Consider the following 26294-nt stretch of genomic DNA (forward strand, 5'->3'; position numbering starts at 1 on the left):
TTTCCCTCACCCACCACTGTTTCCCCGTAAAACTCAACCCTCCTGAAAGAAATATATACCCTATTTTGATCGGAAAAACGCTCTGTTCATTTTCTTCGTTTATTGTTTGCTGGGTCTGTGATGGCACGAGGAAGAAAGCCGGCGAGAAGGGAGGTGGAGGAAGAATATGATGCCGAGGGTAAAGGGAGAGTTGATGCAGTTGAGCCTGTGGAGGAGGAGGAGAAGAAGCGTGGTAGGATTGAAGAGATTAGGGAGAAGGGAGAGGATGATGCTGGGGTTTCGGGGGAGGAGACTGAGAAAGGCGGTGATTCTGTCAATGGAGGTGGGTTTTCTGTGGAAAGTAGGCAGAGAACTCGTCGGGTGAGAAAGGTGAGTTATGCTGAAGTTTTGAGCGAAGAGGATAGTGACGTTTTAGTTAAGAAGCGTCGGAGGAGAAGGAAGTTATCTGCTGGAGGGAATTGTGGTGTTAAGAAGACTATGAAAGTTGGGGAAAAAAATAGGTTGGTATCGGAGCAACAAATTGTTGGCGTTTCTGAGGAGAGGATACTGGAAAGTCCAATGAAGAAGCGTGGTAGAAAGAGAAGGAATTTATCTACTGGAGGAAATAGTCGTGTTGAGAAGAATGAGAAAGTTGGGGAAAACAATGGGTTCAGTACAGAGGAAGGAATTGCTCAGGATGCAGATAAGGAGATGATTCTGGAAAGGACTCAAAAGAAGCGCGGGAGGAAGAGGAGGAATTTATCGTCTGAGAAAGGTGGTGGAGAAAGTTGTGGTGCTCAGCAGAAGGAGAAAGTTGAGAACGGCTTCGATCCAGAGCAAGGAATTGTTGGCGATGCAGATAAGGAGGGGATACCGGAAAGGCCAAAGAAGAAGCGGGGCAGAGTTGGAGTTTCGCAGAGGGATACGAAATGCGCAGTTATGGAAAACGAGGAGAACGATGGGGCAGAGAGGAAATATTCTTCTGGAAGGACCTCTGGGACAGGTTATTCATTGAGGGCTACAAACGTACCAAACCGAGAGATTGCTAAAATAAATAAACATAATCCAAAGGTGATAATCTATTTCCCTTCTCTTTGCTTTGTTGTGTATTTCTTTTAGTTAGTTTCGTGGATTGTGTTTGACTGAGTTTGTATTCAACAGTGGATTGAAGAGGAGTCCTTAATGTGCCATCAATGTCAGAGGAATGATAAAGGCCGGGTTGTTCGGTGCACAAGTTGTAAGAGAAAACGATATTGTATCCCTTGCCTGGATAGATGGTAAAAGTTTTTTGCTTTTTGTTTTTTGTTTTCTAGTTTGTCGATTATGTATTCAATTTAACGGACCAGTTATAAGTTGAAACTCTCGTCTTTCTTTTAATGATTCTCGTCTCTTATTCCGTCGGTCAATTCTAGCTTGTTAATTAGGTATGGAGCTTTTGTGATCGAACTATTTCACAATCCGTGTGGTTAACTTGTGTTAGATTTTGCTATTGAAATTGAAGTTTTGGATTATTCCTCATTAGAAAATAATTTGGCTTCAATCTCAAAATTAGCCATTCCATTGTAAATCACATATTTTCATTGGACATGGAACATACGAAGGATGCATTTGTGAAGCTTCAAAATGTTGGGTATCTGTTAAATCCCTTTTTCTTTTTAACAGGTGTCACTTCTAAGCTTGTGTAATTTTAAGTTCTATGGTTTGAAACATGGGGATCTGAGGCTTGATAATAAGATCTAAGGAAATTCATAGAGTATTACAAGCTGGAAATTAATATATTTTGAATCCAGCTTGTTTACTGCCCTTGTTTAATTACTATATGTGTGTGTGTTCTTTAGGTATCCAAATATGGAGAAGAAAGCTGTTGCAGAGGCTTGTCCAGTATGCCGTGGAAATTGCAATTGCAAAGCATGCTTACGTTTGGACGTACCTGTTAAAGTTAGTTTCTCCTTTCCTCACATCTCATGAGATGGTCGTATTTTCTGTTGACTTCCTTTTTTTTGGTTATGAATTGAAAGTTTGACAGATTATATATGTCTTGGTGCAGAATTTGAAGAACCAAGAATTAATTGTGAGTGAAGATGAGAAATTTGAGCACTATAAGTACTCCCTACAAATACTTGTTCCAATTTTGAAACGGCTTAATGAAGAACAGATGATTGAGAAGGAAATGGAGGCTAAAAGACAAGGTATTTTCTTTCAATTCTTCTCACATAAGTTTAGAAACACATCTATCATGCTATTTATTTATTTATTTTTGTTTGGATTGGAAGATGTGTCATAAATGTAGAAATAGCTAGTTTTACTGGCAAAACAAATTTTTTTGGCTTGCATCCTCGCTGAATGCTAAAAGCTCCCCCTTCCTTGACATGGTGATGGGTCAATCTTAATTTTGATTATTCTTTGTAGTTGCTTGTTAATACTAGTGATTTCTAATAGGATAGTGATAGGCTTTTTACTTCCTACCACCCCTTCACTACTCCCTTTATTTTTTTTTCTTATTTTCTTTTACTTAATGGTTAAGTAAGTGACTATTAGTAAAGTTGTATATTTTTTTAATTTTTTCTTAATAATTAAGGATGTTAAAAAAATACTTAAAAGAAAATAATAAAAAAATGAAAATTTCAAATACACTATAAAGTAGTAAATGGGTGGTAGGAGGTAGTAAGCCTATCATTATCCTTTCTAATATATGGCTTCAATTTGATCCTTTGGTCTGGCCGATAAAAAGAAAGTAATCTTTTGATCTGATTATGGATTTGGTAGGTTTATCACTTCCACAGTTAGAGATAAAACAAACAGATTGCCCTATTGATGAGCGTATGTACTGGTAAGTTCTTTTCTGGCAATGCTTTCTGTTTGTAATTGTTCCATAGTTTTATGAAGGTCTTGACGTTACCTGTTGTTTTGCAGCAACAACTGCAAAACTTCCATATATGATTTTCACAGAAGCTGTCCTAGTTGTTTTTTTGATCTTTGCCTTATCTGTTGCCGAGAGATTCGTGATGGAAATATGCTGGGAGGTGAGAAAGAAGTGATTGTGCAGTATATTAACCGTGGGCTTGACTATTTGCATGGTGGAGAGGGAAAAGCAGTGGAATTACCTACTGAGACTAGGCTGCTGGATCATATAAAGTCGAAATTTGAGTGGAAAGCAGAAGAAGATGGCAGCATCCTGTGCCCCCCAGAAGACATGGGTGGTTGTGGTCATGGCACTCTAGAATTGAGATGTATGTTCTCTGAAAATCCCATTGCAGAGTTGGTGAAAAATGCAGAAGAAATAGCTGGAACTTACAAACTTATGGATGTGGCTGCAACTCCTTTACAGCGGTGTTTGTGTTTCAATTCTGTGGGTGAAATTGACTTGAGCAATGATAGGCTGCGGAAAGTGGCTTCTCGAGAAGATTCTGATGACAACTATTTGTATTGCCCAAGGGCCCAAGATATACATGGGGATTTGAAGCATTTCCAGTGGCATTGGAGCAGAGCTGAACCTGTGATTGTGAGCAATGTGCTTGAATCTGCTTCTGGTTTAAGTTGGGAACCTGATGTCATGTGGCGTGCAGTCCGTCAAATGAAACATGCTAAGCATGGTAGGGAGTTGGAAGTAAAGGCTATTGATTGCTTGGATTGGTGTGAGGTTAGTCCATTATGATCTTTTTAATAAAATCTTATTTTTGGGTGTTGAATTGCTCAATGTCATTGTAATGTTGCCTATGCCTAATTTAATGTACTTTATCTGAAAAGTCTTGAAACTGAGTATTTGTTTTTTTGAAAATTTCAAACCAAATTTACTATGAGGGAGATTCCTGTTTCTGAAGATAGCAACTAATTTTGCAATTGCAACTTGTCTATAGCTTTACTGTCTCATTTATAAACCCCACTTAGAATTAGCAGCTGGATATTACCGATAAAAAAAAAAAAAGAATTAGCAGCTGGATATACTGCGTCCTAAAATGGACTTTAAGGGGAAGATTTTGATGACTACTTTTTAGTACTTTCAATCTCTAATTGAATTTTGAAGTCCAATTTCTGGTGGTTCCTTGTTCACTCAGGTAATTGTTATTACCAAAATTTTTTTATTATTATTCATAGTTTCTTTGAGCTTTTCCCTTCTTGTATTTCGGAGGTTTTTGGTTTATTTGTTTATAGTTCCTCACTTGTCTGCGTCAATTTAATATGATAGGTAGAAATTGTTTCTTCCTAGAATTTTGCTTTATTATACTAATTTGTGTGATGAATTGCAGAGCGATGTCAATATCCACCAGTTCTTTACTGGGTATAGGGTTGGTCGTCCTGATTGGCTTTGGTGGCCCCAAATACTAAAACTGAAAGATTGGCCTCCATCTAATTTATTTGAGGAACGATTGCCACGCCATGGTGCTGAGTTTCTTTGTTGCTTACCCTTTAAGGAATATACACATCCTCGTAAGGGCCTTTTAAATATCGCAGCCAACTTGCCTGAGAAATCTCTGAAGCCGGATATGGGCCCCAAGACTTATATTGCTTATGGATTTCCTCAGGAGCTTGGCCGTGGGGACTCTGTCACTAAGCTTCATTGCGACATGTCTGATGCGGTATGTTTGGTATTTTTGGAACTTCTACCATTTAGTTTATTTTGTTTGGCAAACTTCTATTTGGTTGGGGGTTGCATGGAGCTGTCTTTTTTCTTCTTAATCTAGGTTAAAGGAAATCTATGTGAAGGGCCATTTGATTTTTGTAAGTTTTGGGTATTTTCTGAACACTGAATGGCTGTCAGTTACTGACCATTCCAAGCTCTAGTTGACTAAATTCCGGGCCATGATTTTCTTGCAATCTTGCTATCTCTTGAATCAATCATGTTATATATTTCAATCTGGAGTTGGTTTTAAGTTAGACACTTACATCTTGGCTTGATATTTTTGATGTCGGGGAACCTCTCCAAGGCAGGGCCCTTCAGACCCATCCTTGCAGAGTAAGCCCCAATTCCGTGCATTGCACCCTTGGAAGTTTCTCTAGATGGAATTGGTTAAATTGCTGACTTTTCACCAGGGGGTGTTTACACCCATGAGGTGTTGAACTTTGGACCTTGAAGGGAGTGATACCCCAAGACCAAGTCCTTCACCACTTGGGTGAACCCTTTGGGGTTATCTTGGCTTGATATAATGGGCATCTGCTACTTGGAGTCCAAACCTAGTTTTGAATAAAATAGTTGGCTTTGATTTGCGTTTCTCCAATTGTCAGAGTAGGTAAAATGCCCACATCTCCTTAGTAACACTGATGCAATATTCAAGTATTTAGGGTTTAGACTAAGCTTTAGGCTTTAATCTACGTACTGGCATAAATTAATTGTAATCTTTTTAACCCACCTGGTCTCTGCCTTCCTTCTGCATCACATTCTATAAAATATCAGTGTATTTGTTAGCTTTTTTAAGCTGCTCATTTGATTTAGAAATTCATGCTGACATATCAACGGAAGGGGAAAAACAGGAGGCATAGGTGCTGTTTTGCTTTAGACATGCAATTGACTAGATGTAATTAAAGTGCATGGAAAGCAAGGCAGATAGTATTTTGATGATATTCTTTGATAACATGTTTCTCTCTGCAGAGAAACCCCTCTGCTCTTTTCTAGAAAGATTAAATTACTTACATAAAAATGTGTCATTCTGTCTGATTGCTTTTGCATATTTTGGTTTAGCATTTTCTTGAAAAAGTTATTTTGTTGCCCATATGAGGGATAGAAATAAAAGATCAATATGACTTTTTTGGTTTGATTTTCTAATTTCATTTACTCTTAATACATTTTTTCAGGTAAATGTTTTGACACACACCTACAAAGTGCAATTTAAATCTGAGACTCTAAAGGCTGTAGAAAAGTTGAAAAGGAAGCACTTTGAGCAAGACCAAAAGGAAATCTTTGGGGATTTTCAGCCTATGGATGAAAAGGTTGAGAGTAACATTTCTGGTGGTTTGTCTTGTCCAGTTACTGCTAATGATAAAGAATTTGGTGGTGTACTGGGGAATGAAGACAAAGAGTTAGGCATTAAAGAACCAGCTGATCCTATTATTCAACTTGCTGGTGATTCAAGTATGAATCGGACAGAATTTTCAAGTGGACCAGAGATGGGAAAGACTGAAGGGGCCATCTTGGATCAAATTTACAATGCTGGGAATGGTCTTACAATTTCTGGAAATGATGTGGACAGGTTAGAAGCTTCTGAGGGTGGTGCCCTTTGGGACATTTTCCGGAGACAAGATGTACCGAAACTGCAGGAATATCTTAAGAAGCATTTCAGGGAATTCAGGCACACCCACTGTTGTCCAGTGCCACTGGTAATTTGGCATTGAAATTTTTTTCTTTTGATAAGTGCCGTAAATGTTATATCTTTATCCTAATTTTTCTTATCATTTTTATGTATAATTATTATCGTTATACATTCTTTAAATATTGGGAGAGCTAAATTATTATAAATAGTACCTTTGTGTGGTCAATCATTGTGATGTTGCTTGGGTGCATTAATGAAAAGGAACTTATGTTACCTTGTTGCTTGTAATAGTTGAAATAATCCTTCCAAATGGATTTACTGTAAGCTGTAAACATGTGACAAAGTTGTGTTAGGACATAAGAATTGGTGGTTTGAATACACACGGTCATTATTGTGAATGATGAGAAATGATATTACTTTTCAAAGTGTCCGTCATTTAGTTTTTTGTAGAGAAAAACCTTGAATCTGTTAAAATTCCCATTGATTTGTATCAAGGAGAACTAATGAAAAACTGATTAACAAATTAGGATATGGGTCTGACCAACTCCGCGATAAATAAGTCCTTGAATGGAAATATTGCATCAAAGGCTTGAGCATGATAACTTGCGTGATTGCTTGTCTTTCAGTTGGTAAACTTAGTTATCCGTTGGCAATAATTTGCATTTATACATATGCGCGCACAAAGAGACAAATGTACATTTCATGTGTATATATATGTATATATCTATGTACCCATTTAAAAATGACACGTATTGGTTCTACAGGTTGTTCACCCTATACATGATCAGACCTTTTATTTGACTGTGGATCACAAAAGAAAGCTCAAGGAGGAATATGGTCAGTTTGTTAGATCTTTGTGGAATTATTTGCACTGAACACTGCAATCCTTTTTTGTTTTTTCATAATTTAGTCTAATTCTTGATAATAATTTTATTAGTTTATGTTATCATATAGGGATTGAACCATGGACATTTGTCCAAAATCTTGGAGATGCTGTCTTTATTCCTGCTGGCTGTCCTCATCAAGTAAGAAACTTAGAGGTAAAGTGAATTTCTCTTAAAGGATTTCTTCCCTCATGTTTTGGTTTATAAAGAATTAGATATAAATTTAAAGTACCTATTGATCACTACAGTATGGAATATTCCTCCAATACTTATAAAAAAAACAAATATGGAATATTCCTCGAATATATAGCTGACATGTTTATTAAGTTGTATGCCTCAGGTTCTCAAATTTAAAGCTAGGAATTGCTTCCTCAAATTAATATTTTCATGCTCATATGCCTCTCGTAGACTACAAAACTGATGATGTTTAATTGTCACTTATTTGCATGCATATAACCATAACATCATGTCCAATTGTACACCTAACATGTGCTTTTTGAAACCCATGTAGTGTAAGCATTGAATTGAAAGCGCTGTTACATGGGGTTTTGGATTTCGACCGCTGCATTTGTCTAGTGACATGTAGGGTGGTTGACACTTTTCTTTTTAATCTGAGTTTTTTGTTCAATTTTATATTATGACTTGGTGTTTACCTAATAAATTAAAATTTTGTCCTGTGCAGCATCTGTAAATTGACAAAAATTTTATGCACTGAACCACAAACTGGATTAAAGACGTCCCTAGTCAGACTTAGCTTAACTGAAGTTTAACGTAGTCATTAATTCATCGATTCATTAATAATATAAATTGCACATGTCATTCAAAAAAGACTTCCCAGATCATTTCCATTTCTTTAAGACTGGAAAAATCCAAGGGGTCAAAGTTATTTCAAGTTTGACATGTTGAAAGATGAGGATTGTAGACAGAATTTGACAGCAGTGGACCTCTGATCACTTCCAAGATACTCCAAATTTCATACTAGCCTGCAAGTTTAAGGCACTGTAAAATGACTTACAATGGAATGAATATGTTTTTGGCAACGTGGTGCAAGAGAAGTGCTCTCTCTTGGAGGAATTGCAGGGGCTGGAGGGTGAGGAGGAGGCAAGAGTTCTTCTCCGAAGATGAGAGAATCCACAAAGTCAGGTGATCACAACACTCTTGAAAGGTAACTTCAACGGAAGAGATCTCTTGGGGATAGAAAAAAAGTTTGAAAAATGTAGATATTCCAAGTTTGAAAAAGGCAAGGCTTCAAAAAAGTTTAGTGCTACATTCATGACTCATTCCCAAAAAGTCTGAGGCAATGGATATGAAAGATTATTGCCATATTAGTCTTGTGAATGGAGTGTTGAATTGATTGGGTATGGTGATGAAGAAGCTAATATCGAAGCTTGAAAACGCCTTTGTCAAAGTTAGATTCTAGACCCAATATTAATTGCTAATGAATGCTTGCATGATAGATTCAAGTCTAAAGAACTTCGGTTAATTTGCAAGTTGGACATGGAGAAAGCTTATGACCATGTCAATTGGAATTTCTTGTTCTATTTGCTTGAGAGAGTTGGCTTTGGGGAGAAATGGCTTTCTTGGCAATGTATTGTATTTCTACACTTTGCTTTTCTATCTTGCTAAATGGATCCCTTGGTTTTTTCAACAACTCTTGTGGCTTGAAATAGGGGATTTGCTTTTCCCACTATTATTCATTATTGTCATGGAAACTTCAACAAGATGATTTGAGGCCTGGTGGATGGTGGCTTTCTCTCAGGCTTTTCAGTGAGAAATGACAATTCTCTTAAGATCTCTCACCTCTTATTTGTTGATGATACTCTCATATTTTACAAGGCAAACCAAAGTCAAATTCAATCTTTGAGGCCACTTCCTTTTGTTTTGATTTGGCCTTTGGTTTGGAAGTGAATTTATCTAGTTTGAAAATGTCCCATTGGGAAATGTTCCTAATGTGGTGAGCTTGGCTAGTTTTTTGGGATGCAAGGTATCTTTATAACCCATGAAGTACCTTGGGCTACCTTTGGGTGCTACTTTCAAGACGACAGGTGTTTGGGATGTTGTGATAAAAACGATGGTGTAGATTGGTTGTTTGGAAGAGGTTATACTTGTCCAAAAGGGGTAGGCTTACTCTAATAAAAAGCATTCTCTCAAACTTGCCCACATACTTCGTGTCCTTGTTTCCATTTCCTTTAAAGGTTGCCAACCATATTGGGAAGCTTCAATAAGGTGTCTTTTGGTTAACTGTATGTGCGCTAATGTATTGAGGGGGTGTTTGGGTGTTCACAACTTGGTCATGTTCAACCAAGCTCTCTTTGGAAAGTGGTTGTGGCAATACCACCAAGGGAGGCTTTAAGAAGGTTGTTATAGACTTGAAGTTTATGAAGAATGGGTTGGGTTTGTGGAAGCACATAAGAAGAGGACTGTAAGCCTACTCTAGAAACACTCATATTTAATTTGGCGATGGCTTTCAAATCAAATTATGGCATTAAATATGGTGTGGTGACCTGTTAAATTTCCAGCATTATTTTATATCGCATAGGAGAAGGAAGCCTCAATAGCTAAGTTCTTGGAATTCTGAAGAGGATGTCCTCAATGGAATGCTAATTTTATCAAAGTAGCACAAGATTGAGAATTGGATGGTGTCACTGCATTTTTTCTCTATTGTACTCCACAAGTTTGACGATTGGAACTATTGACAAGATAACATGAAGCGCCTCCAAGAAAGGTAGATTCATTGCTAGTCTTTTTATCAGTCCTAAATAGGCAAGGCACAAATGGCTTTTGGTAGAGGAATATATGGAAGTCCTAAGCTCCCTTGAAAGCAGGTTTTTTTTTTTTTATGTAGAATATCTTCTTAGGAAAGATCCTTACTATAGACAACATAGGAAGCGACAGATCATGGTGATGAATTGGTGTTGCATGTGCAAGAAGAACGGTGAATTGGTGGATCATATGCTTCTACATTGTGAGGTGGCCAAGACCTTGTGGGATGATTTTTTCAAGACTTGGAATATCAAAGGTCATGCCTAGAAGGTTGTTGGATTTTCTTGCATGTTGGAGGATGGCAACTCACAAGTGGCAACAATATCGAAGATGGCTCCTACATGCATGTGTTGGTGTATTCGGAGGAAGAGAAATGATAGAAGTTTTGAAGTTCACCATTGCACAGTGGATGAGTTAAAAGCTTTCTTTTTTAAAACTTCCTCTTGTGGGTGGTGGCAATAGATTTAATGGGCTTAGTGTCCATGATTTTCTTATTTTGGCTGTAATTCCTAGCTAGGTATTTCACTTGTACACATCCTGTATAGGAAATAAAAATTCTTGATTTATCATTTCCTATAAAAAAATGTAATGGTAATTTTGGAATAAATATGTGCATCTAACCAGTACATAGAGTTAAATAACATGCCAATTAAAACCCAATGAATAAATCCATCTTGAAAATTCATGTTGAAGCACTAAAGTGTTGGCCTGATCTTGTATATGTGTTTGTTTATGCTTTAGATGGAAAATTAATTAATTATGAAAGGGGATCTTACCCTAGTATGCATGACGTATTCAAGAGATAGCAATCAAAAGGAAAGCATGCTAGAATATAAATATCCTGAATTTTAGAAATAGAAAGAGCAACAGCACCGTAGGCTCTTAACGGTATGGTGTATCAAGAACAGAGTGGATTTCTTCATAAAATTTCTTATTAGAGCTTAAAAAATAGTATGTAATGAACATATGATTTTTAGCTCAAACATAAATTTTCTCATTCTTCAAAACTACATTAGTTTTTTTTTTTTTCCCTCTCTATAGATGCCATAATTTGCACAATGTGATCATCTTGCACAAAGGTGCACACTGATGGTTGCCAAATTGCCCTTTCCAACATGTTAGCAGCTACACCACTCACCAAGGTATTACCCAACCAATCTCAAAGAGTTCAAAGATCATGTAAAAGAAGGAGATCCAACGGTTCTCTACTTTTTCTACACATGCAACAATGATTAATAACTAAAATGTCCTGTTTCGTCACATGTCCACGGTAAGATTGTCCCCCACGCTGCTGTACATGGGAAGAAAGCCACTTTCGGTGGAGCTTTTGGAACATATGCTATCATTTTTCGGCTCCTATGATGTTAGCAAGTGTGTCTCTTCTCTCTATATCATTTTCTCAATTGTTTCTTCTAAAGCTCGGTTTGGATTGAGAGGGACTCTCAACCCATATCATCTCATTATTACAACTTTCACAAATTCTCGCACAATATAAAAAATAATTCAACTTTTTCAAATCCTAAAGCAATAATAATATTAAAAAATAATATTCTAACGATATTGTATTCAACTTTCAACTTTAATCTCAACTCATCTCATCTCAAGTCACTATCCAAACTTAACCTAAGTTGTAAACAACTAGGTTTATTGTTTAAAGCTGGATGCTCTGTTTTTTAATTAGAATTTGCAATTAACTTGTAAAAAAAAATTGCAATTCTTACCAGAAATTTACTGAAATCGTAAGATTTTCCGTCTTTTGCGCTTGACCCTGTTATGTAATTGGTTAAATCTTTGGAGACAAAAGGCAGCAATTAACGTTGCGTATTTCTAGAACACTACAATTTTTCCAAATAACGGTAATAAACTTGATAAAACAAGGATAGAAGAAATTGCAATTGTGGGGTATTATGTCTTCACCATGTAGCAAATTAATTTATTGAAAGTAGACTAGAAAAAAGGCTATGATGGAAGAAATTATATAGTTTATGCTGTGTATTGTGCCTTCTTTATGAAGTGTACCATTCTTTCTTTTTAAGTTGTATGAGTCTGTCAATGGATGCACATTAAAATGGATTTGTTTACTATAAATCACTATTTTCTTGTTCTTTTTGTGATATATGAAACTGGTTTCTATTCATGGATATGTTTCCAAATCTAAAAATTTATGATTTTGAATTTAACCATTTTACTTTTCTGTTTAGTCATGCATAAAGGTTGCACTAGACTTTGTCTCACCTGAAAATGTTGCCGAGTGCATCCGTTTGACGGAGGAATTCCGTACATTACCCCATAGTCATCGGGCTAAGGAGGACAAGTTGGAGGTATGTAATTGCATTTATCTTTATGATGTAATTGCATTTTAACCCCTAGGGGCTGGCTCAAGTGGTAAACGCTTTGGGTTTGGAGGTATGCTCTCTTGTAGTCTAAGGTTCAAATCCCACTTGGTGCAAACAATCTCTAGGGGTCATCGGATTGAGAGATTTTTCCTTGCGAGAAATTTCTTGCCAAGAGCTTGTGCACTTCCGAGATTAGTTGGGACATTGTTCCTGGACACTCGGGACCAATAAAAAAAGAAAAAATATTTACGTACCATTTGAAGTAGTAGTGACCTGTCTCATGTTTTGCTTTGTGCAATGCTTCAAATGGCAGAGCTTTTCATTTGTAGTGATATATATTGTCAGAATGCCCAATCTTGTAGTTCTTATTTTTAGGTCTTCTGAATTTTCTATAGCTGTAACAGTATAACTCGCTAATTGCTGGTGAATGTGAGCATTCTTTGTAGTGGCATCTTGGTGAAGCATGTTACATATTCTTCTGATAATTGGTACTGCATTATCTTTGTTGCTATCACAATTTTCCCATCCCATTACCTCTTGTCCCCACTTTCCTCATTGTGGTCAAACTTTGGATGGATTGCACTGGAAAACATCATTTTCCGCTCCAAGAAATCACTGCTGTTGATTCTACCTGCACAATTTACAGAAAAACACTTTGAGTCCTCAGTGCAAGGTGTACCTATCTTATTGCCGTGAACTAGTGCTTGATAAATTGTAGCAGAATTGCAGCATTCCCATTAAGATGCCTGTTCTGATAGATTTTGATTTGGTTGTGCATTAACTTCAATTTAATGTGATGAGCAAGCACTGAGATTATTATTTTTTAAGTTACCAAAACAAAACCCTGGTGCGTGCTCAGTAGCATAGTTGGGTTTGTGAAAAAACTTTGTGATATGCATATGATAATTGCATGATGTTAAATGGTTTTAAAAACTGACGTACACATCTTGTTTGGAAGGTTTTTGATTGCTGCTCTGCTTGAAACAGGTGAAGAAAATGGCTGTTCATGCTCTTAGCCAGATTGTCAAAAGTTTGGAGCAGAAATCAAGGTTAGTCATTTATTGTAGATTTATGTGAGTTTTGTTTGTGTGCCTACTACTGGTTATGCTTCTACCTGTAGGCATTTGTTTTAACTAAGTCTTACTCTTTATGCTTCAACCTGTAGGCATTTGTTTTAACTAAGTCTTAATGTTTGAGGACAAGGAGCGGTAATGAACATCACCCATAATAAAGAGCCCCTAATGAGCATCGCCCAAGAGGGGGAAATTAAAAACCTATCCAATAAACACCAAGCCCTATTGGGACAAAACGTGCCTCCTCAAAGCAAAGCAAGTAACTATCCCAACCCTTTGTTTCCCACAAGACTAATACTCCACGCGCAGAAAACCCCATAAAATACAATATCAAAAGTTTAAAAAGCAAGATGGTCATATATATAGATATAAACTTGTAAAAAAAAATATTTAGATATAAACTTAATTTATTAGGTATTATGCAATGTGACAATCAAGTACTAGACTAATTACATAGAATTTAAACATAGCAATTTATATAATTTTCTTGTGCTTTTCTAAATATATATTGTGATATTTGATAGCGATGATAAAATTAAAGTGTATGGTTAAAATAAAATCTACTGAAATGGTGATGGACAAAAAACTCAAGAATTGTAGGTGTTGAAGTTTATGCTAACATAAACAATTAAATTTCATTCCATCTATAAAGTCGACTTGGACTGTTATATTGGATTCAAAGCACATACATCACATATGATGCCATGGTAGGTAAGTGATCTTCAATATCAGGTATTGAGATGTGTGCTTTTGGAAATGTGTACTGTGGAAAAATATTTTTTTTATAAGTAAAAATATTATATATATATATATATATATATTAAAAGGAGGTTTTGTGGTAAAATATATTATTAATATATAAGAATATGCTTCTTCTCACCAGTTTAAATTATTGAGACAAGTGATGATTTTACATAGTATCAAAGCAAGGTCTTGATTTCAAATTCAAACTCTTCACGTCACTCCAATGATTAAGGTCTTCAAACTCAAACTCTATGAGTTGGGCTTACTTATTGAGGGAGAGTGATCCACATGGGAGGAAGTTTTAAGATATATTATAAATATAATAATTTATCTCATTTTATTAGTTTTAGTTTTTGGGATAAGTGGTAATTTTACACTTTGTTTAGTGAAGCACTTCGACCTTTAATGCAATTTTTTATTGGCATTGGGTGTCTAGAACAAAGTTTCGAATAATCAAATCATCCTGGGGGTGCAAAAGCTTTCAACAAGGTGTTTCTTATCTTTGGTAAGTTAAGGGAAATTGCCTCAATCCGATTACCCTCAAAATTGTTTGCACCAGTGTTCAAACATTTTAGGATCTGGAGGAATACCACCAGACTCTTACCACTTAAGCTAACTCGTAGGCAGTTTGTTTAATGCATTGTTTTCATCTATTGTCCAAGCAAAAGAATCAATCATGCCCAGCCCTCAAAAGTTATGCCGAAGATGGTTTAACCATTATGATAAATCGATCATTGTCATTAAATGAATTTTAGCATGGGCAGGGAAATGTTTCTAAAGGGTTTGCAGGTAGTTTTGTGGTGAATGGACATGTCATGGTTCATTCTTTATTCTTGTGCTCACTATCATATAAAAAAAAAAATCCTTGTACTCACTATCATATCACTAAGTATGCACTGTTTTATTGTATTTTACGGCAGTTTATATTTTCTCTGTTGGTGCACAAAGTTTCAGTTAAGCTTGTGAACTCTCTACATCATTTCAAATAAACAAAAACAAAGTTCAAATATTGTCATGGGTAATTTTACTATGAACAACTTAACAAGTAGAATGTTTTTCTTTTTCCTTGAGGTCCTTCCTTTTATTCTATTTACAATTGCAGATACATGCTGAAATAATAAGTTATGTTTTGAATATATGATTTTCAGGTGACTAGAGTTTCTGCCTTAGAAGATTCACTGAAGGTCTTCAGCGGTGAAGATTTTTGTATGTTGAAAATGAAGTCTTGATGCTTTGTAAATACAACTAGATCATGCATGGAACTCAAGCGTATAATATAATCTGTGTTTTGGTATATATGAGTCGCATTCTTTTTGTGAAGGCCTTGTCCTATTATCTTCCACTCCCCAATTCTTTTATAAATGATCATCATAGTCTCTCTCTTGCCTATGATGATCATATGAAAATTTCATGCTATAGGATGTCAATCAAACTATCAAAGAATGTGATTGTTTGCAAGTTTGCTTGTTTTTTAGAAGTTTGGAGTTATGATACAATGTCTTGGAATATCATGTATTGGGAATTGATCAGGTCGAAATTGGTCGGAAAATTTTTCATCGGATTCTTCATTGGATTAGGTCGAAACCGGTTGCTCCTCTCAAATATGTGATTTTCAGTTTGGTTGTTAGTCTAGATGTATCATAACAAGAAGTTGTATTAGTTTGTGAATTTTATTTGAGAACTTTTTGTGAATCAAACGTTTTTCTTTTCGAAATGTTGTAGCCAAAAAATGAAAATGATTTTCTAGCCTAGTCCGAGCCACCCCCACAAACTACAGATCTAAAATATGTAATCAATTATACTATCCCCTCTCTTTGTAATTCTGTTTTTCCTTTGTATAGATTCTCTCATCTTCTATCTAGTCAAGTGGTTAAATGGTGAAGGAGACGACAAGTCGTCAAACAAATAACCGGGATGATTTGGACAAGGCAAAGCCTCAACATTATGAAATCGATCTCTTTTCAAAATCGGTTCACACACTTTGTTTTTTAACATTTTATTTTTATTTTTTCTGTTTATAACTTTACATTGCATTATTCTTCAATAAAAAAGAGGCTTTGGGATTCGAGATATTCAAGGAAAAAGGGTGCGAAACAAGTTTTATTATTTTGTACGGATAATGTTCTTTATTATCTTTTTATCATTTTATGATGTGATATTAAGTGATTGGAAATTATTTATTATATTTCACTTGTGAACTTATCATTTAATACCATATTATAAGATGATGAGAGTTGGGATGATAAATATATTTTTTCTTAACAAAATACCTAAGAATATTTTACTATCCAAACGCGAGACAGATTAGAGAAAACAAGATAATTTGTACATAATAATGTAGTTTATTGTGATTTTCACACCTAATACCCACAAATGCTGGTCATAGTCTCAAACTATAAAATCCAGTGTTTTGAATTTCGTGCCGTACTGGCAGGTACGGCTGAAATTTTTCGTACCGGTCGCTAGGCCAGTACAGGTACCTTATATGTTTCATACCGATTATTCCGGCTTCAATTTCGGCCTGTACAGGCCTATATTTTGGCTTTCAATTTTATTTATTTATTTTTCTATTTTTTCAAACTACAAGTTTATTTTTTGACCTCCAATTCAGACTAGACTATTTATAATTTATATATATATGTATTGTATTTATATATAATTTATTCATATATAGACTATTATTTTAGAATTTAATTTATATATATTTATATATATAATTTATTCATATATCGATTATCTCGAAACGGTATCGGTATCAAAATATTTCGTTCTAGTGCCTTGACCGGTACGGCTTTCGGTACAGTATTCAAAACCTTGATAAAATCTCCATGTTCATTTTTTTTAGTTATTTTATTTTTATTTGCAATCCATGAATGTTCATCGCAAGCAAAACCATTAGACTCCTTACTCGGTTAAGTTTTGGTTCCTTCAAACCATATTGTTCGCTTTGTGATCCGAACTATCAATTGGGTGACTTTTAGAAATAAGGACTCATTTGGATGTTGAGATAGTCTCAACACATCTTATCTCATATCATTTTAATTCAATGTCTAAACACAACTCATTGAATATCATTAAAAAATTATATTATAACAATATTATAATTTTATAATAATTTTATTCAATTTCTATTTTCTCATTTTCTAAAATTTTATAAAATATATTAACTTAAACTATTTTACTATTATTTACAGATATATCATCTTAAGGAGAGAGGACATAAAATTGTGATTTGACCGGTTTGGATAGTCAACTAATCTCGTTAATTATTACAATTTTTTCAAACTTTCAAATAAAATATAATAAACAATTCAATTTTTTTAAATCTCAAAATAAAAATAATATTTTGTTTAATTTTTATCTCATCTTATTTAATCTCAAATCTCTATCCAAATTAGGTCTAAAAACCGACAAGGAGGAGAAAAATGGGAAGGCATCAACTCAAAAAGAGAGGTCTAGGAAAGTAGGAGACTTTTGGCTTCAATGTCTTGATGGGAAAAGGGTCCAGAGAGGGCAGCTTCGTCTTCATTTCCATTCTCAAACATAATTTAGAAAGGCACTATTAATGCTTCTATAAAACATGACTTTAGTGAATTTCACCTTCTCGAGACCCGTAGACATTGGTTTAAGTGAAACTATATAAATCTTTGTGCTCTTTATCCTATATTTATGTAATACTTCATTATTATTGATGCATGAGATCTAATATTATTTGAGAATAAAAAATTTTTATTGTTTATGTTATTTTAATGAGACTTTAATCCAATTATATTATTAACTAATCTTTTTAAAATATAGTCGTATAGGGACCATAGAACGTTACAATTTATATTTGTAAATAATGAATGTTCAATGCATCCATAATTTTTAAATGAAAAATTTTACTTATCATTCTCACACCACACACTATATATATATTTTTTTATTTTTTTCTCTTATTAAATATATAGTATATAGATGATGAATAAAATAATTCAATTAGTTTAGAAATAATAAAACAAAAATAAAAAAATAAAGCTCTAAATGAAAAATGTCAAAGCTCTTTGTCAATATAAAATGAATGATCATCAGATGATATTGTTTTGTCCACGTGACCAAAAAAGTCTCAACAATACTTTTTTATTTTAAAAAATATCGTTTTTACTTATAATTTCACACACCACACATCATTTATTTTTATTTTTATTTTTTTGGTTATATTCTTTCTAAACTAATTAAGTTCTTATACTTATTATTCATACACCACATATTTAATAAGAGGAAAAAAATTAAAAATTAAAAAAATCGTGTATGGTGTGCAATGTGAAAATGATAAATACAATTTTTCTTTAAAATTGCTAAAAATTATAATATGCACAATTGTTAAAATTAAAGGTGAAATTTATAAATTTGCTGAATATTTATTATAGTTCAATTTATTGGAAATTGGAATTTCAACTTTAAGGGTACCTTTGGGTTAAATCTATTTTAATATATGTCAAACCATCACTCAGGAGATTTGTTATTTTTTTAATACTTTATAAAAAAATTAAACATATCTCAACAGTAATTTTATAAATTAAAAAATATCTCAATAAGATTTTAAAACACTATTATTTTGGATAAACTAGATTATCATACTCGGTTTGGATTGAGAAATTTTCTTAATCCATCTCATCTTTTTATTTTAATTTTTATAAATTTTTATATAAAATATAATAAAAAATTTAACTTTTTAAAATTTTAAAACAATAATAATATTAAAAAATAATATTATAATAATATTTTATTCAACTTTTATTTCGTTTTATCACATCTATCAAAACACAACGTTACTCGGCAGCCAAAGGCAGCCTAAGAAAATAGGTGAGGAAATATAGAAAAGAAAAAGGTAAAGCGGAGCGGGTGGGGGACAGGCATCCTCTTCGCTGATTGCTCTTACAGTATTTTGGTCTTTGGCCTTTAAAGCACAACGGAGTCGTCGTCTTCGTGGCTCTGCGATTCTCTCAGTGGCTTCGACCTGAAAATCTTAAACGAGAGAACCCAACTCTACCAGATCCAACTTTCCTCTACCGGTACTTCGCTGCTCTCCTAATTTCCCTTTGTACATTTTACTTGTTGAACTGACTTCACCACTATCTTATTATTCTTTACCTTCCTCTCCTTGTGCATCGCTATTCTCCAATTTCTCTTCTCAGATACGCGAATCCACTGAATTTTTCTTCGATTATGTACATTTTACTCACTGAACTGAACATCAACACTTTCCTGTTATTTCTTACTTCGTCTTGAGTCTTGACAGCAATTTTTTGCGGCGATAATTTTTTTATTTTTATTTTTAAGATGGTTATGTGATATTTGAAATGTGCGTCATTATGTGGAAATGACGCTTAATTATTTGCTTTTGGATTTGAAAGATTTGTTGTTCTTCATGGCAGTTCTGTTGACAACTGAATTTTGGCGCCGAAATTGATTGACTGGCGGCTATGTAGTTGGTTTCCATGATTTACAAGAATTCAGGATTTTTCACTCACATGTTCTGCCGTATGACTGCGATTATATGTACAAGTTCAATTTGAGATCAAAATGCACTTTCTAGTAATTAGGTTTCAAATTTCTCTAGTGTAACTGAGTACATACTGAGAGCAGATGGATTGGTAGGTGAATATAGAAGAGAAGAGTGACCGGAAGAGAGAGCGCCAGCAACACAATTTTTATATCTTTATAAAAAAAGAAAAAAGAAATATGTGAAATTACATTCCTTTTGTGGCAGAATGCTGATTGGACTCGGAAATGAAATCCGTATTACAGGACCAACCTACTTAATAATGTGAACTTAGTGCTGTATTGGTAAAGTTCTAGAACTTTTTTGTGTCGTGACTAGGAAAGTTATTGAGGGGGATCCAATACCATTTCTAGAACCGAGCACATAGCTGATCGATTGTGTTCTCTCACTTTCTGGCCTAATGCTATGCATGTGTATGTATATATGTCTGCTTGTTCTGTTTCTCTTGAGATAATCTTTAATGTTATAATTATACTTAATTTAATAACTTCACTAAATTGGTTATATCTCCCTGGGATTGTAGCTTCAACTTGAGCGGAGGGCTGCTTTACCTGGGCTGGATGGACCAGGTTAGTGAAAGTGTTTCTCAAATTTTAGTTTATTATTTTGTGAGTTATTTTGTTTTTAATTCGTGTGATAGTTATGATGTCTCTGTATGTGACAGTATGAGAAGGTTGAGAAGATTGGGGAAGGAACCTATGGTGTGGTATATAAGGCTCGTAACCGTAAGACGAATCAGACTCTAGCTTTAAAGAAGATTCGCTTGGAGCAGGAAGATGAGGGAGTACCAAGCACGGCAATACGGGAAATCTCCCTCTTGAAAGAAATGCAGCATGGGAACATTGTCAAGTATTCCTCAGATTTATGCCGTTTACTGATGTTAATTTAGGAGCATTCATATGACATAAGGATGAGAGTATTGGGAACATGAATTTTAAGTGCATTCTGTCACTTGCTATCATGTGGTTTTTTTCCTTGCTAATCATAATCTAGGTTTTAATTTCCCTTCTATGCCATCAAGACCACTGCCACTGCTGCTTCTCTGATTTTTAAGGGAGAAACTGCTTTAGTCATTCCTCTCAAGGCAATCTGGTTTGTTTCTTCCAGGAGAAATCCTTTACCATTTTCATGTGGTTGATTGCTTGTTAAACTGATGGACGAATGCATGTACAGTTACAAGGCTTATGTATAGGTAGACTCTTTTTTTCCTCTTCATTTTCCTTTTTGGATGTGTGCTAGAATATAAGTATTCTAGTTTGAGAATGTTAGTTCTCATAATATTCTCTAGCTTAACAAGGACAATGGCATTAGCATCGGTGTCTAGCAGTGTATGAATTATGATTGTTTGGCATAGCCACTTCAAGACAAAGTGAGTGCAATTTTGTTTTTCTAAAGATTATTAGAAGAGTGGGCGATGCTGTATAAATTTTAACCAATGAGCTTATAAAAAAAAATTTAACCAATGGAAATATTCATGTGTAATGCTCAGCCTCTATTATTTACCCTTTGAAGTTGGATGTTTATTTTGTCCATTCATAGTTGCCTGTAATTATCGATGGAGAGAAGGGTGGTTGAGTTTCTAGCAAATTGGAGGAGCCGTCTTGGTAACTCACAAATTGTAGCAATTTGGAAGATGATCCCGACTTGTCTTAGTGGTGCCTATGGATGGAGAAGAATGAAAGAAGCTTTGAAGATTGCGAGCGGTCAATGGACAAGCTTAGAATGTTTTTCTTTAATACTTTATTCCATTGGTCAATTGCAATAGACTTTAATGGCATGAATATTCATGATTTCCTTGTAACCTAGTCAATTATGCATAGATGTTGCTCTTGTATGTCCTGTGTACTTGGGCAATGTCTACTTTTTACCATCAATAAAATTATTATTTACTGATAAAAAAAAAATTGTTGATAGATTTTTGTTGACAGGTTACAGGACGTAGTGCACAGCGAGAAGCGCTTGTATCTGGTTTTTGAGTACCTTGACTTGGATTTGAAGAAGCACATGGATTCATCTCCAGAATTTGCAAATGATCTACGTCAAATAAAAGTAGGTGACTTCTGCTGTTTGGAGTTTTCACAATCCATGTGATAAGTCTTTTGTTTTTCTTTCTTTTTTTTCTACCTTCAAAACATTTTGAGCAAAAAAGTTATAGTTCACTTTATAGTTACTTGATCAGCAAACCAAAGTATGTCATGTTCGGGGCAGGCCATTTCTTGGTGTAGTGCCTTGTGGCGTTAATGATGTGGTTAAGGTGATGGTAGACAAAGATGCTAATGTTTGTTTTTTCTAAATGCTTCTGAATTTTTTTTTTTCCATCTTTACTAAATTCTATTTATTGTAGGCCATGAGTTTGCAAGCCTAGTATATGTGTTATTTATTACCTTTGTTTCACTCTCTTTACCTGTTGAGCATATTTAGAGTTCTTTCTAACTGAATCTAATATGATGTGTATATTTCGCTTCTAATTTTTTACTTCTAGTTAATTTTTCTAGCATTTTTAGTGTGATGTATTAAATTTCTTTCTGCTTCAGCTTGATTCTTATTATTAAATTTGGTGACAATGATGTAATGAGACCATATCCTATGGAAATCCTCAATTTTTGACATTTCCCATTTCTGCAGATGTTTCTTCATCAAATTCTCCGTGGCATTGCTTACTGTCATTCCCATAGAGTTCTTCATCGAGATCTGAAACCCCAGAATTTGCTAATAGATCGCCGCAGCAATTCGCTAAAGCTTGCAGACTTTGGGCTGGCCAGAGCATTTGGTATTCCTGTCAGGACATTTACACATGAGGTATAATTATGCTCTGGGTTCAACTTTACTTATCTTCTTCTGTTTTTCTAGTAAAGCGTATACTGATGTTGAATGTAGCAATTTATCAAAATTTTCTTTGTTCGTGGCCAAAATTTGACCACTATGATTACTTTAAATGCGCCTCATACGAAAAAATAATAATAAAAATGTAAAGCAAATGGTCTTTAGATCAAATGGCATCTCCTTCCCCATTAAGTTGTAAACGTTGACATCAGGGGTTCAATCCCATAGGATTGTGAGTTTTTTTTAGCATATCCAAAAGAAAAAGATCAAACAAAATGTGAATAAAAGATGTGCATTTTCGTGCTGAGAATGATCTGGTTTCTGTCGTCTTTCAGTTTATGAGTTTTTTCCTCTCTCTTGCTCTCTCTTCACATGCCCCTTTGAAAAATGAAGCCTGATATGGTGGTCGATTTGCTACCTTTTTTTTTGAAGTTGTTAATCGGTAATTGCTTTAGGAAAACTATCTGAGGCATCTGTTGAAACTAATCAATAAAAATCTGTTATTCCTGATTTGTCTTCTTCTTCTTCTTCTTCTTCTTTTATTTTTTTAATTTTTAATTTTTTTAATTTTTTAATTTTTTAATTTTTTTTAATTTTTTTATTATTATTTTTTATTTATGAGCAATTATTCTTGATTTTTCAAATTGTCAGTGGTGAATCCCTTGATGGATAGTAGAATCTTTGGAAAATATATGATGCAAAAACGATCTTAAATTTAATTTGTTGTTGGATTTTATCAATTTAGAGTCAAAATGATATAGGGAATCTGGTAGTGTATCATACGTTCTTAGAATTCTTTGTTGTCCCTTGCGGCAGGAAATTTTCAAACAGTCAATTATTTCTGTACCTGGTTGATGATTTTTGGTGGCTCTTTTTAGGTGGTGACTCTCTGGTACAGAGCTCCAGAAATATTGCTTGGATCCCGACATTACTCTACCCCCGTTGATGTGTGGTCAGTCGGTTGTATATTTGCTGAGATGGTTAATCAACGGGCATTATTTCCTGGGGACTCTGAGATTGATGAGCTGTTCAAGATTTTCAGGTGAAACCAGCCACATTTTTTAACTATTAATTTTCCTGGAGAATTTAGTTGCAGCCATATCTTTTGCAGATGATTCTAGAATGTGCCATGAGTGAATACCTATAAAACAATGTGCTATGAGTGAATAATTTGGTATGTATCTAAAAAGATTATTCCTAGTCTGAAATAGATGAATGTGTGCTCATTTAAATTTTCAGTAGGTATGTATGAGAAGAAGGATGAAATTTTCATTGGGATTATTGTAGTACTTGAACTCAGTGTACTTTTGAATCTCTTTTATACATATGAACTTTTTTTATTTTTCCTGATTTTACCGGATCAAAAAATATGGTTTTCACATTTTGTGGCCTTCTGCTAAATGTTGGTTTTGTTCATCTAAATAATATTGGAAACTAAGCCGGTTGAAATTTTTCTGGAAATAAAATTTCCCTACGTTTCAAAAGTAAATGACATGCTTCCATTGTTTAAGTTTAAAGTTACTTATCAAAAAAAAAAAAAAAATTGAAAGAACTTGAAAGATCCCTCTCGATGTGGCTTTTGAAGAAACCAAATATCATAAATGGATGCCAAGTGACTGGTTGGATGGCCTTGAATAAATAATATAAGAAATGAAATAGTGCCCCCCTCCCAAAAAAGAAAAAAGAAAAAAAAAACACAGCACGAACAAACACACATCCGAGTCAGGCGAAAAACCAATGTGAAAAGTAAAAGAAGTTGGCTTTGTCCAGTTGTTCTGTCACTGTGGTCATTCTTATATATTGTTTGTCGAAGAAGTATTTTCACATTGATGGGAATCACTCATTTTGTGGATTTAGAGAAAGTGAAGCTTGATTTTATGCTCTGTTAGTTAACATATCAAACGGTTGCAAAGGGTCATTACATGACTTCTCTTCCAAATAAGCTAGTAAAGTATTTTATTCATATATGTTTGTTCTTATATGAAGAGTCTTGGGTACTCCAAAAGATGATACATGGCCTGGAGTGACTTCTTTGCCTGATTATAAATCTGCTTTTCCCAAATGGCCTCCTAAGGTAACTATATCTGACATGCTATGTTCCATAAATTTCCGTTACCATGACTGACTAAAAAAATCAATTACAAATTCTGGAGTGCACACTTTCTTGACAATTTAAAAGGTTCCTGTTTAAACTTTACGGTGCAGGATCTGGCAACTGTGGTTCCAAGTCTTGATTCAACTGGAGTTGATCTTCTTTCTGTAAGTACATTTGACACACACATTTAGTTTCTATTTGATCACTCAAGTTTACTTTTAGTCAACTACCTGCAAACACTCCGATGCTTTTATTCGCCCAGATCATTTCCGGTTTTTTGGAAAAAGAAATCTTAGTTATACTATGTGAGCATGGAAATGAACGAAAACCCCAGTCAGCTAGAGGACCTTTTTCTTACCCTATCCGCTATTTTGTGGCCTGAGCTCATCACCATTCTAGGCAATTACAAATGGATCAAATGGTATGCACGACTGCTTAATCATTTCGGTATCGTGTTCCAGAAAATGCTCTGCTTGGATCCCAGCAGAAGAATTACGGCCAGGAGCGCTCTCGAGCATGAATACTTCAGAGATCTCTGAATTACACCCCCGTGATGAATCTCTGTAACTATCCTCGTGGCAGAGAAGTGTCTATAGTAATGTGTAGCAAATGCGTAGCTTTTGATTGTGTGAGAAAGGTGTGCTGCTTTTGATGCAATTTATCTGTTTTTTTTTTTCCTTTTTCAATTTCTTCGGATTGAGTTTAGATTACTCTGATTTGGTTTTTGACACAGATATTGGAATCAACTATACTATTCTCATTTTTTTTTCTTACGGGCAGTTTGTTACCCCCAATTCGCTTGTACTTAAAACAGACTATATTTCTCCGAGAAAGGATCTATTTTTATGTGGAATTAAAAAATTGGATTTACCTTGTATTTCCTATATGTATACTGGCTCATCCTCTCTTCCCTTTTCCTAATTCGACTGGAAGTCACACACCAGATTTCTGTGATTATAAGTTCATTCCATGCTGGGATAGACCGGAATAGGGTTAGGTTATATATATTCTAGAAGTGGTTTTGTTGGAGGAACAGGAAAGTGGATCAAGAAGTTTTCAAACGCAAGGGTCATAAGTGGGAAAGACAAAAACATTGAATGTTGAACTTGTTATATTGAATGTTGTAATTTTTGAACATTGAATGTTGTTTCATCTCTTTTCTAAGTTTCCTTAACTTGAGATCTTTATTAAAAAAAAAAACCATTTATGTATATAAATAAGTAATTTAGACATTTATAAAGAATTGCAAATAATAGTAAAACTTCTAGACACATTAAAAAAAAAAAAAGAAAAAAAAAAGGTGGCTAAATTTTTTGCAAAAAATCCTTCACTTTGTGCCTCTATTTATGGAAAGAAACACTACTAATGAGATAAACGATTTAAGATAAACTTGCATTTCTTGATGAAGGCATTAAGGCTTCGTGTGTTTTCGCAGATGAGATGAGATGAGATTAAAGTTAAAAATTTAAATAAAATATTGTTATAATATATTTTTTTAATATTATTTTTATTTTAATATTTAAAAAAGTTGAATTATTTATTTTATTTTGTGTAGAAATTTAAAAAAATTATAATGATTAGATGAGATGAATTGAGAGGAGTTGTGAAAAGAGGCTAAATCACAGGAACATTTAGATTTTAGATAGAATTATTAGTTCTCTTAGACATTTTTAATTATCTTGTTTTTTATTTTTATTTTTTAAATTTTAATTTGAAAACAAAAATCGAAATTTTCCTCTCTTTTGCATTAGAAAACAAAAGAGAAAAAAAAATGTATTAAATATGGTATAGTCGAAGTCAAAATGGT

The 26294-nt window shown here is 34.3% G+C and overlaps 2 protein-coding genes across 2 annotated transcripts; both read left to right on the forward strand.

The window, feature by feature from the left end:
• Nucleotides 1-120: 120 nt before the first annotated feature.
• Nucleotides 121-13385, forward strand: LOC121242421 (lysine-specific demethylase JMJ25-like). The gene is made up of 13 exons (XM_041140283.1): nucleotides 121-792; nucleotides 1141-1256; nucleotides 1818-1917; nucleotides 2027-2168; nucleotides 2746-2809; nucleotides 2893-3619; nucleotides 4227-4556; nucleotides 5770-6291; nucleotides 6989-7061; nucleotides 7179-7264; nucleotides 12073-12192; nucleotides 13195-13256; nucleotides 13373-13385. The coding sequence occupies exons 1-13, from the start codon at nucleotides 121-123 to the stop codon at nucleotides 13383-13385; spliced, it is 3027 nt and encodes a 1008-aa protein (XP_040996217.1).
• A 5485-nt stretch (nucleotides 13386-18870) lies between these two features.
• LOC121243506 (cell division control protein 2 homolog) lies at nucleotides 18871-25247 on the forward strand. The gene is made up of 9 exons (XM_041141633.1): nucleotides 18871-19078; nucleotides 20093-20138; nucleotides 20234-20418; nucleotides 21498-21618; nucleotides 22195-22368; nucleotides 23271-23434; nucleotides 24379-24466; nucleotides 24598-24651; nucleotides 24949-25247. Exons 2-9 carry the CDS (start codon nucleotides 20130-20132, stop codon nucleotides 25024-25026), a joined length of 873 nt encoding a protein of 290 aa, XP_040997567.1. The 5' UTR covers nucleotides 18871-19078; nucleotides 20093-20129; the 3' UTR covers nucleotides 25027-25247.
• The last annotated feature ends 1047 nt before the right edge of the window (nucleotides 25248-26294 follow it).

The sequence above is a fragment of the Juglans microcarpa x Juglans regia genome, chromosome 8D, assembly GCF_004785595.1.
Source record: "Juglans microcarpa x Juglans regia isolate MS1-56 chromosome 8D, Jm3101_v1.0, whole genome shotgun sequence".
Taxonomy (NCBI): Eukaryota; Viridiplantae; Streptophyta; class Magnoliopsida; order Fagales; family Juglandaceae; genus Juglans; species Juglans microcarpa x Juglans regia.